The sequence below is a fragment of the Microchirus variegatus genome (genome assembly GCF_963457635.1).
Source record: "Microchirus variegatus genome assembly, chromosome: 13".
NCBI classification, from domain to species: Eukaryota; Metazoa; Chordata; class Actinopteri; order Pleuronectiformes; family Soleidae; genus Microchirus; species Microchirus variegatus.
Window position 1 is genome coordinate 22,228,210 of NC_139814.1, and position 12,385 is coordinate 22,240,594.

Genomic DNA, 12,385 nt, shown 5'->3' on the forward strand with positions numbered 1-12,385 from the left:
TCTTAACCCTTCTTAGTTCCTGGGACCATTTCGCGGCTTTTTGTCTGTGTAGAATGAATATAGCAAAACATTTCCAAAGGATAATAATTTTTGGTAAACTTTAGAACTGTCATCTCAGTTTCTTAAATTAGCCTAAAATGGCTAAGCTAACGCAATAACTTACTAATTTGTGGCAGAAAACGGCCACCTTCCCAAAAACTGCTATAAAAACATTGTATATTAATATATTTTTTTCCCACTTTAAAAACTGACAGTCTTTTAAAGCTACTTCAGCCTGAAATATACAATTCAAATATTAATAATGTTCTTGAAGTTTAACTCTTTAAAGGCCAGTTTGTTTTCACAACTCCACTGGGATTTTTTTACCTAAAGAAACAAAAAAACTACAATAATTTCTGTAAAATACAATTCAAGGAGCATTTGGTTATTATTTCTAAACTTGTCAATGTCTTGACTATATTTTCTATTCATTTTGCAACTCTTTTGATGAATAAAAGTGTGACTTTTAATGGAAAAACACACAAAAATTGAATAGGTGACCCCAAACCTTTGAATGGTATTGTATAACAATAATGAAGAAGAACCTGGGTTTGGAATCCTCCTGGGGGTCTGACATTGGGTTCGAGCGCTGAAGTGACTTCATCATCGTCTCGGTGGTTGCTAACATCGTTCCGAGTTGTGAATCTTTGAGCTTCAGATCTGGACGGGTCCTCAAAAACTCAAAGAACCCGATGATGCTCTCGGTATAGCTCACCAGAGTGTATTTGGTCAAGCCAATGCACTTCAGTTTGTGGAGGTAGTCTGCGGTCTCTGCTGACTTTGAGACGAAGTCTAGAGTTAGGATGTCCCCGGTTGGCTGTAAGTAGCGCAGGTACTTGGAAACGTGGTCCACCTTTGAAGAGAGATGAGGTGAAAAAGAAAAAATATGGAAAAGGTGTGTTTTCCAAACAGTGTGTGGTGTGGAAACTGCTGCGCTAAAACGGACGCCTGAAGACATCTCACCTCAACTCGGCAGGAGAGCTTGCACATGCTGTCGTTGAGGTATTCTCTAAAGTCCTTGATGATGTTTGTGCTATCGGGAAATTTTGCAGAGAGACCAGCTTCTCTCATTTTAAGCCGTGTGATTGAGGAATAGCTGTGAAAAAAAAAAAAAATTATTTAGTCTCTAGGACAACATTCATACTAGTCTCATGTGTTTAAAACCACATTTTCTGCTGTAGATTAGGGCTGCGGGGAAGAATTGATTTATTTTTTTAATAATTAAAAAGATTCTGTGATTTTTTTCAGCTTCTTAAATTCTTAGATTCTTTGCTCCATATAACAAAAAATCATTTTGGTGTGCCCCAAACCACTAATGGAATAATCGTGAAAATAATCAAAAGATGAATTGATGATGAAAATAAGCCATTGGTGATTAGCCAAATGTTTTAGAGCCCTGAAAACAGAGAAGTTAAAAAAGAAAACACAGCAGGCTTCATTTTTTGTTTTCAAAATTACGAGGCTGCAATTTAGTCTGTTTCCAGTTTACACAATGAAAACGCTGTGATATAAATGTTGCCTCAATCCCAGCATTTTTGGGGTCGCCTGAAATCAGAAACGTATAAAATCTGTAAATTTAGTGTGCATACCCTGACAAGGAAAGGCAAGTTTTTTTGCAAGTTGGAGAGGCTGACTCTTCAGCCGATGCTTCGGCCGACACCCTTTTCAGCCCACGCCCTTGCAAGGAATGGTTACTCCTTCTCCTGTACTTGGACGGAGAGTCCGAGGTCTCAGCCAACGCTTCAGCCGACGTTTTAGGAGATGCTTCAGTCGACGCCCTTGTCAGCCGACGCCCTGGCAAGGAATGGTTACTTCTTCTCCTGTACTTGGATGGAGAGGCCTCAGGAGACGTCTCAGGCGACGCTTCAACTTCAGCAGACGTTTCAGCTTCAGCCGACGTTTCAGCTTCAGCCGATGCTTCAACTAACGTCTCCGGGGAACCGCAGGTGCCGTTGGCCTCTAGGGAATCAAAGGGCTCAGTAACAGTTCCTGAGCTGGAAGCCGCGGAAGCGGTGGCGACTGCAACATCGCTTGCCTCTCCTCCGTCCACGTCCAAGTCATCGGGCAAACCCACAATGAAGAAACCTCGCCGAATGAGATCCTCTATCACTGCAAAGCGACTGGGCCTGTGCGGCAGGAGCTCACAGATGTGGTTGTAATACCAAGTCCTGTTGACACGGACCCACATACTGGACGAGGCCTTGGCCTTCTGACACTCGGCGGCTCTCTTCGTCGGCGTGCTCCTCTTCATGCACACCTGCGAGAGGTGAACGGAGATGTTGGACTGGGGCTCGTGGCAGATCAGGCAGTGCACAGTGTCACAATCAGCGTACCTTTAAGATGACAACAAATAAGATGGAACAGAAAGAGAAATTCACAATTAGAATTTTGAGATGTAAACAATTAAAGCAAGTACTATATGTTGAGCAGACAGAGAGGAAATTATCTTTTATGTACGACAAACAGTCACATTAACAATATATGTAATAATAATCAAAAGTCATGCTGGACCCTACTCTGAATTTTGCCAATTCTGTGACGTCCTTTCTTCCCTCCTCCTCTTCCGACTGCTCGCCTGGATGTCAGATTGTTGTAAGGTCTCCGCGGACGATGGGGTTAAAGACATCCTGTCGGCCGCTACTGGTGAAACGTGATTGGTGGAATTCACAGCCTCCTTTGGTTCTGCGAGTTCTCCATTAGACGACGAGTGCTGGTCGTCAGTCTGCATGGGCTCTGAGCGGCTGGGACCGTCTCTGAGGGAAAGAGTGAATATGGTTGATATGTTATATGCGTCGTTACATTTGTCGTGGATTTGCGTCCAGTAAGGCTTCACACTACCTTTCAATGACGATGACGATGCGCTTTAACTTTGGAGAATCGGATGACGTTTCTTCCCGGTTCCTTTCCCTGCCCTGACTCCTCATCGCTCGCGGACTCTGTGAACGAGATTGACTTCTGGTCACTGCTGACAACGGGGGTGAAGACGTCCCGTTGGCTGCTACGGCGGCTGAAACGCGCCGGGAAGAATCCTGCGGTTCAACATTCGACAACAAGTTCTGGTCACTGTGCTCTGTGGACCCTGATTGGCTGGGGCTGTTCCTGGGGGGGAAAGAGACAATGGAAAGAAAAGTAAAGGTTGAATATGGAAGTAAGTGACAACATCGAATGTCTGACTTCTGGTTGAAGCTACGGCCACAAAACACAGAGAGTCGTCGTTTGTCGTGAATCTTTCACCACTGAAGCCTCGCTCTACCTGTTGTTGACGGTGAGCTTTGAATTTGGGGAGATATTTGACGTCACTCTTTTACTCCTCCGTGTCTGGATCCTCGTCTCTCTGGGACTGGGCGGTGGCGACGTGCTGTTGGCCACGACTGATGAAAGGTTTGCAGGGTCTTCCGATAAGCGGCTGAAGGAACCCACAGGGTTACCGTGTGCACTCTTGACTGGATTATTTTCTTCCGCGTCTTTGTTGCATTGCGAAAAATCGCCCGTCTGATCTTCCCTGTTGGCGTCATCTCCTGCTTGTTCCGCCCCATTGCTGTTGTCGTCCTCGTTTTCATCATCGCCTGGAAAATGTAATATTTATGGAATGAATGTCCATCTTTATCTGGAACCTAATTTTATCATACAACTAAACGACTAAACAGATAATAAAACAATAAAACAATAATTTCTCACCAGGTCCATTCTGCTGAGTGCTGGCCTGGATCTCCTCCTCTATATCAGGATCTGATGAGTAATCCTCCTCCTCCAATTCTTCTTCATCCTCTTCCACTCCATTCGTGTTGCCCTGCAAACAAGATGTGTGACCTGAAGATAAACAATCTGCTTTTTGGGTATAAAATACGCATTTAACACTTTCTGACATTTTCTGGACCAAACAATTAATTGAGAAAATAATAGACAGATTCACTGATTAACCTTCTCCATAAGTTGGTTGTTCCTCTCCTGCTCCTCGATGTCGTCTTGTTTGACGACGTACTTGCTGAAGACCTCCTCCAGCTGGGATATAGCCACTTCTCTGTTCAGATGCAGCTTTCGCTTCAGCGAGGGGTCCAAGAAAGCCGGGTCCGAGGCTTCGGAGGTGGTTGGAGAAAATGTCAGAGATTAATTGTATGAAAAGTGAAAAGGAAGAGAGGTGGAGATGATGGGGAAAAGAACAAAGGAGCGAGTGAACGTCAGATAAATGTGTTCTGTGGCTGAGAAGTTTAGAAAGCCTTACCAGGTTTGAAGGAGTCCGTGAGATAAGAGCCAAAGTTGTAGACCAGGTCCAGGTGACGTCGCTCCTGCATGTTGTTCCCGGTCTCTCTGAATGCATCCAATGCCATCAGGTTCAGCTGTTTCCTCCTCAGGCACAGGTTGTGATGCTTGTCGGCGAGCAACACCTGCTGGAGGATGTCCTGGTGATTCGGAGGGTGTAGCCGGAACTCTGGACTGTTTATGAAGTTCTCAATCTGACAAGAAGAAGGAATCAGGGCCAAGTTTATTCACCCACAGTAATCCACTACATAGCTACTTGATTTGTATTGTCAATTAACGTTGCTTTTGCACACTGTTTCTTTACTTTTAGAGGTTAAAATCAATACTAATTGTACTACAAAGTGCAAGTTCTGCAACTTATCCGCTGCAAATCCAGTTTATTTTCGTACATTCCAAAGTCCTTCACATGCTTTACTTACTTTTATTGAAAGTGTTCCGACATTTGGCGTCATCTGATGTTTGCAAATGCTTCAGAAGCCCAGAAAAAACCATGACAGGGCCACAAACAAGGCAAGGACTATTATCTCTCCTCCTCATGTAAAATTCCTCCCATCTGATAGATGATATTGCCCCCCAAAACAGAGCCAAAATGTCTAATTACACAAGATATTAAGTTTTGAAAACTCATACAATAACAAGACTCTACTTGACTATGATGACCCCAATGTAAAATGTGAACGATGTGTGGTGTCCACTAATAAAACGTAATAAAGCAACAAAGCTTACCACGCTGTTGATCTCAGGATAACGAGTGCTTGTGTAGGGAATCCTCTGCTCGATGACTCGGCCTGTTAGCGTGTTGCAACCCTTCAGCTCACAGAGCTTTTCGTGAATTTTCATCATCTGGGGGGAAAGAATGAAGACGTCTGAGATGAAGAACTTTGAATTATTATTATCAGAAGAAGAAGAGGAAAGAAATTAACTACTGTCACACAACCTGAGGCTCTGCGGAGAGGAGTCTTTGAGTCCCAAAGAACATCAAACCTCTCACTGACCTTGCGTTTCAGCTTGTGCTCCTGTATGTATGACGAGTCCTCGGCGTCCAGGTCGTCCAAACTCAACTCAGCCCGCTGCATGCGGCAGATCTCCTCGTGGTACACCTTCAGTAGGTTCTCCAGGTACGCCGTCTGAGAGAAACGGGGAACATACACAAACAGTAAGAAGGAAAAATGATGCTGATATTACACTGTAGTGATGATACAAAATTACAGCTGAATTTCTTAACGGTCATCCTCGTCCAAAAATATCAGTCGTCACATCCACACTAACCTGTTTCCTGGCCCTCTTTGCCTTTTTCGCTGCTTCTTGTTGCTCTCCCTTGTCGTCCTCTTTGTTCTCCTGCAGCGCTGCGGTGGAAGGTGGTTTCTCTTCTGTAGCTGGTTTTCCTGCAACTTCCACCGCATCATCATCCTCTTTAACTTCAATGCTGTCTTTACCTTTAAGCGTAACAAAGTCCGACTGGAGGGAACTTGAGGAAGAGGAACCAGACTCGACCCTGGTGAGGATAGGCCTCTTCTTGGCGGCGCGATTCCTGAGCACGATGCACAGTTCATTGATGAAGGCAAAGGTTTTAGAGTGGTTGGTCTGCGCGCAGGCCAAACATTGCTCCACCGCGTTCCTGAACTCCACAGACGACAGGTAGTCAGGGGAGGCCTTGGTGTACTTGGTTTGGAGGAAGGTCAAGACCTCAGGGCAGTCCTGGGTGAGAGCTGAGCAGTGTTCGACAAACTGTAGGGAGCAGAAAAGGACAAGATGAGATGACAATCTTGTCAATGACTTGACTAAATCAATAAAATAATAGTGTGACTTTTAATGGAAAACACACAAAAAAAATGTATAGATGACCTCAAACTTTTGAACGGTAGTGTATATGCCTGCTTTCTCTATATATATTCTATTCGCTGAGCCTTTAATCAAGTGGCTAAAATCGATTTTCCCTTATGCCCACACTGGCAGCAGCCAGGTTTTCACTAAGCAAGTGTCTTGCTGATGGTGTTCAAAGGCACAGTGGGTATACACAGGGCTTAAAAGCTTTGAGCTGTGATGAAGAACTGTGGAGGGCAGCATTACACTTCACAGTACTATACAGCCTGTCGGACATTACTCATTGAATTGATAGACAGATGTCAGTTTTTGCCCCAATTACAAGCTCACCTTTGAGAACAATTTCTCATTCTTCGCCCGCAGGACACAGGTTTGCTCCTCTGCTGTGGGAGGAGGTGACCAAGGTATGAGGGCGGAGGCCTGCAGGTGAGCTCTGTGCAGCAAGAGACACAGGGATTTACGCTCAGCGAGCAAGGTGGAGGCAGTGAAGGCAGGCTGAGGACTCGCTCTCCCTTTATAATCTTCCAGGACTATGCAGTCATCTGCCTTCGAGGCAGGTCCCACTGCCATCTTAGACACTGGCCGTTTCTGTTTTCAGAAAACACAACGTAGGATGAGTGTTCATCAGTGAAACAGGTGTCATAGGATAACACGGATAATAATAAACTTCTATTTATAAGCTTACCTTTGAGAACGACTTCTCCTTCTCTGCCTGTCGGACATGGGTTTGCTTCTTTGTCTTTGACGTGGCGAAAGGTGACTGAGTAACGAGGGTGAAGGGGTGAAGCTGCTGAGATTGGAGGAGCGAGACACGTTTGGAACGACGCCGAGGACCCTCCTCTTCATCATCGCTCAGGACTACAATCTTATCTGCCATCGAGGAGGGTGCCACTGCCATCCAGAACGCAAGATGTTTCTGTTTTCAAGAAATACAAAGAGGGAGTGTTGGGTCGATGAAAAATCAGACAAGGGCTGCAACAAATACCAGATTACTAAAGTAACTGCAAGCTCCTTTGAAAGACATTTTATATTGGTTTTATTGAGTTATTCCACTGGTGGCCTTCTGGTGGATCTTGGAGGAAAATAAGAAATACTGTTCTAGGTATGTGATCGGAGTGGAGCTGAGGAATTTGAACGTACAAAATGAAACAAATAGCAAAAAGCTATAATAAATTAAATAATAATAAGAAGTGTGACCTTATCTCTCAAAATCTTTTTTCTCTATACCAGTGTGTGAAGTATGTCAGAGGAAGAGGAGGATGGTGAGAGAGCAAATTATCTTATTGGGAAATAAATGGCTGTCCATGGCTGATTTTGCTCGGCCTATTTACACTACTGTATTTTAACATTGGTGACATTACAGTGGTGATACTTGGTATAAAACGTTTGACAACCACTGTTATAAAGGTATGTAACTGAGCTTTAAACATTAGAACCGACTCCCAAAGCGTTTCAACACCATGTCTCGCTTTGTTCTGTTGCATTGCAGCGAGAGCCATGTTTTACTGTAAAGTTCACAGCCCTGTTGCAACTGCAAGTGACTGCGCAACACACTTAAATTAAACAACGCAAAGGGAACGAGACAACCGGACAAATAGTTCGCCGTGACACACTCGCAATACGCACCTGGTGTTTGGAAGACGTTTATAGTGAAAACCAGAGGTTTATCAGAGGTTACACGCTCCGCTGCGACGCATCCCTACAAGACTGTTAGCTAAAAAATTAGCGTCGAGCGGTTTGTTAGCGGCGCTCATGGATGTCGGCGCTACTTTGGACTTTGTTGACAAAAAAATGTCGCGACATGGACGAACAGTCTGTAAATTACACTACGAAGATGGTAAGTGAGCCCGGTGTAATTGCGTATTTTTTCGCCTGTAACAGGCTAACTGGGGGGTTTCGCAGCTCGACTACATAGATGTATTATAAAAACTGGATAGAGCACCGCCTCTTTGGCTCCGTTCATTCCTATGGAGCTGCTATTCCAAAAAAAGTTTCTGACTTCCGCATTTAGTGTTACTCCCACTGCTCGATTGACATTTTTGGGTCCGGCAAGGAGCTGCCTCAAAAGTGCCTGACTGTTTGTAGCATCGTCAATATTATATGTAACTATTTGTTTTGTTGTTGCTTTTATATGATTTGCGTTTTTGATAGGATTTTATTATTTTTATCTCCACTTGCACTTTTAAACTGACAGTATTAGTTGACAGTTAGTCGTTAAGCGACTGTGGCGTTCACTGTATTTACAGGCACATGTAAGAACAGACGCTCATGTTGGCTGTGGTGATATCTGTGGTGGTGATTCTCTGCAGAGAACTAATTTATTTTTTGGTGTATTGAATCATTAGAATAAGTTAATTATAAAGATTAGTTCAATACTTTCACAGTCGCTGGACTGAAACACGGCTGAACAGGTTGTTGATTCGGCTCACGATCGCCGGCTTTCGGCTGTGCTCTCGCTAACTACACCGGACTCCTCTGTTAAATATCGAGATTTAAATGTTTAAATGTTTGAAATGAGCGCACGTTTTCGGGAATTAAAAGCTTTTTTAAGTGATCTACAATTCGGCATTGTTCGGTTTGATCAGGACGAAATTTCAGATTGAATATTTTAAGTTTATCTTTAAAGCAACATGTCTGCTTTACAACTGTCCTGTTGGACTAAACTCCAGCTGAGATCACAGAATATGAGGACACGTCTACACGTTATTTATCCACACCAACACTCCAGGCGTCACGGCTCTGAAGCTCAGAGAAGAAGGGTTGTTATCACCGGCATAGGTATCGTGTCACCTCTGGGGACGGGCACTGCACTGCCCTGGGGTCACCTGATCAAGGCCCAGAGTGGGATTGTTGGCCTTGACCCTGAGGAGTACAAGACTGTCCCCTGTAAAGTTGCTGCTCTGGTAAGCAAAGGGACTGAAGAGGGTCAATTCAACGCGGGGAAATTTGCTTCTCGTGGAGAGATTAACAGCATGGCACCAGCCACGGTGATGGCCCTCGGAGCTGCTCAGCTTGCTCTGCAGGACTCCGGGTGGTACCCCACATCCCCAGAGGAACAGCTCAATACCGGGGTGGCTGTCGGCATGGGGATGGTGTCACTGGACGAGATAGCTCGCACCTCTGCCGCCTTCCAGGAGAAAGGCTACAGTAAAGTGAGCCCCTTCTTTGTGCCCCGCATCCTCGTCAACATGGCTGCAGGCCACATAAGCATCAAACACAAATTAAAGGGTCCCAATCACGCTGTGTCCACGGCGTGCACCACAGGAGCACATGCCATAGGCGATGCCGCCAGGTTCATTGCCCACGGTGATGCGGTTGCTATGGTAACGGGTGGAACCGAGTCTTGTGTGGGGCCTCTGGCGGTCGCCGGGTTCTCGAGGGCACGCGCCCTCGCCACCAAATGGAACGACACGCCCGTGCTGGCATCGAGACCCTTTCACCCAGAGAGGGAGGGCTTCGTGATGGGCGAAGGAGCCACTGTGCTCCTGCTGGAGGAGCTGGAGCACGCAGTGAGGAGAGGAGCCAGGATCTACGCAGAGATCCTGGGGTATGGCCTCTCGGGGGACGCCAGCCACATCACTGCACCTACTGCAGATGGAGATGGTGCCTTCAGGTGACTCATTTCAGGATGTTGAAAAGCTGTTTTCTATTATGTGTTAAATGTGACCTAAATGTTGTGGAGGATGAATTTTGTTTTCTGCTTCACTGCCCTGTGCACACCTTGAAGAGAACATTTCTGTCCTCACTTTAGAAATGTCCTTATTTTTTAAGGAAAAACACTTTATTTCAATGAATATAACATTAAATGAATCAGAAATACACTCTACACATTGCTAATCCCCTCCCTGTCTTCGCAGGTGCATGTCTGCCGCCCTCAGAGACGCCGGCGTCTCACCGGCGGACGTGACGTACGTGAACGCTCACGCCACGTCCACGCCGCTGGGCGACGCGGCCGAGAACGCGGCCATCAAAAGGCTCTTCAAGCAGAGCGCCGAGGGCCTGGCCGTCTCCTCCACCAAAGGGGCCACGGGGCATCTGCTTGGGGCCGCGGGCGCTCTGGAGGCCGCGTTCACAGCCATGGCCTGCTACCATGGGATCCTGCCCCCAACCCTCAACTTAGACCGCACAGAGCCCGAGTTTGACCTGAACTATGTTCCCTGCGCGGCTCAGCCGTGGCGGACTCGGGGCCGAAGGGTCGCCCTCACGAACTCGTTCGGATTCGGTGGCACCAACGCTTCACTGTGTCTCAGCAGCGTGTGACGACACACGGAGGCTAATCCCTGACTCTTTATATATTAGAGATCACGTTTCTGCTGTGATAGAAGTTCAATGACTGAATATTTATTAATCAAGCTACTGGTTGTTTGTTCTTGAGAATAAAAGTGTGCATCTAAAGAATCTTTTCTTTTTGGAAATGAAAAGCTTTAAAGGGATGCTTACCAGAATATATACAACACACTATTATTGCAAAGATTTCGCTCTCAGTTGGTAGAACAGGCCATTTGCAGAGTGACCCAGGTTCAGTTTGTTAAATTACTAAAGTCTGATTTTCATTGTGAGCCTGTTGGCAGCAAAATTATCTTGGGATAAAGGATTTGTACCTCGATACAGAGAAAGCCCTGGTCCTGGCAGGTCTACTTCCTGTTATCTGCAATGTGATGATCATCAGAAACACTGTAAAAATCATCAGTGTGAAACATCTGTGCATGAAACCAGCAGATGGCGCTGGCGTACAGCAAGCAACTCAGTTATTCATATGCGCTTTTGTATTTTTGTTGTTGTTGGTATTTTGATCATCGTTTGAACAGTATTTTGAGTTCTTCATAGGAATTTTGTGAAATTCCAACTGATGACGACTGGAACACACTGGTGCGGCTGGAAATGAAGAAGCCTCTTGGATCCGAGGTAAATCATCTTCAAATAAACTCATGTGAGTCAACTTGTCTGTATCTAAACTCTTGAAGACTATATCTTAGGATGCCTTTTTGTTGTTTTAGTAAAAAAAAAACCCTCTGTTTAGTCTCAGTTTGAACCATTTGACTTGCTCTGTATTTCACTTGATGAATGTTGAACCACTGAATAGTGAAATTTTAGGTGATCTAAAGGCGGAGCCAGATAATGAACGACTGTACCGCGACTGCAACGTCTTTCCAGACCCATTTTTAGCCGGGATTCTTTATTAACTCTTCCCCGTGTCAGGTCCAGCTAATGGATAAATCAATTATTCATCCATTTTGAATTTTAAAAGTATCTGACAGAGATAAATTAAAAAAAAAAAAAGTGTAAGCTCTTTACAGGTACGCCCACATTCTGTGACCAACTTGCACCATCATGATTGAAGGAGTGAGTGCATTAATGTGGAATCAAGATTAATGGACAACAAGTTCTTCTAATAGTAATTTCCGGCAGGATGTACTCTTAAGTTCTTTATTTCACTTTTTATCTCCTCAGTCTCATCCTTCTTCAATCTCATTTTACATGACACCATGGCTTGGGACCAACACTCGGAGGAACCTGGACCTGGGGTCAGTTAAGACTGTTTTACTGATCAGGGGAAGCCTCTCAGATGTCAATTAACGGTCAGTATTTGAACCAGCAACAAGCCAAGTTCATTTTCCACTACACCATGGGCTGATCTATCTTCTGTTTCAATCCCAAGTAGACCCAAAAATAAAAGTTTATCTCATCGTCAAAACTGATTGGAATGAATTGAAATCAAATGGGATTTAAGACGATGTGGCAGCTTGGGAAAAACCTAACTTTTACATGCTTTAAGACATGAACAGTGCAAAATGAATGAACTAATATAGTGTTTTATAGAAAAAACCCACTGGAGTCCAAGGAAGACTAAACCACAATAATGGTCACTTCTAATGAATGAATGAATGAATGGCTGAAGAGGAGGAGAGAGAGAGAATGAGAAACACAGAGCCAATTTTAGAACCTGATGATAAACGGTGGTCCTTGTGGGACAGGGTGATATCAAAGGAATGCATGCCGACTCTGTTGCCATGGCAATCACAATTCATCTCGGATATCTTCTAATTAGATGGCAGGGATGTAGAGAAGGCAGCAGACGGGAATAACATGGAACCCGAAAGTCATCATCGCAGGAGCAGGAATCGATAGTTCCTGTCCAGATAAGGCTTGTGTTTGTACAGAGCGGCGTATGGAGTGTGCGCGCGCGTGCACTCTCGCAGCTTTTCTTCTTACAAACATGTCAAATTAGTAGAAAAGTGATAAAAAAAAAAAAACAGGTGGA

At 44.9% G+C, this 12,385-nt stretch overlaps 2 protein-coding genes across 2 annotated transcripts; one reads left to right on the top strand and one right to left on the bottom strand.

Moving 5' to 3' along the window:
• Positions 1-693: 693 nt before the first annotated feature.
• Positions 694-7,851, bottom strand: LOC310935642 (uncharacterized protein; the record flags this gene model as incomplete). Its single annotated transcript, XM_083899575.1, has 15 exons — positions 7,750-7,851; positions 6,809-7,039; positions 5,569-6,027; positions 5,295-5,426; positions 5,026-5,142; positions 4,262-4,493; positions 3,961-4,115; positions 3,718-3,829; positions 3,293-3,605; positions 2,878-3,138; positions 2,556-2,792; positions 1,674-2,372; positions 1,003-1,135; positions 755-892; positions 694-699 (listed from the first exon to the last, which is right to left on the bottom strand). Exons 2-15 carry the CDS (start codon positions 7,019-7,021, stop codon positions 694-696), a joined length of 3,207 nt encoding a protein of 1,068 aa, XP_083755701.1. The 5' UTR covers positions 7,022-7,039; positions 7,750-7,851.
• A 902-nt stretch (positions 7,852-8,753) lies between these two features.
• On the top strand, positions 8,754-10,383 carry oxsm (3-oxoacyl-ACP synthase, mitochondrial; the record flags this gene model as incomplete). The annotated part of the gene is made up of 2 exons (XM_083899882.1): positions 8,754-9,736; positions 9,981-10,383. 2 exons carry the CDS (start codon positions 8,754-8,756, stop codon positions 10,381-10,383), a joined length of 1,386 nt encoding a protein of 461 aa, XP_083756008.1.
• Positions 10,384-12,385: the final 2,002 nt, after the last annotated feature.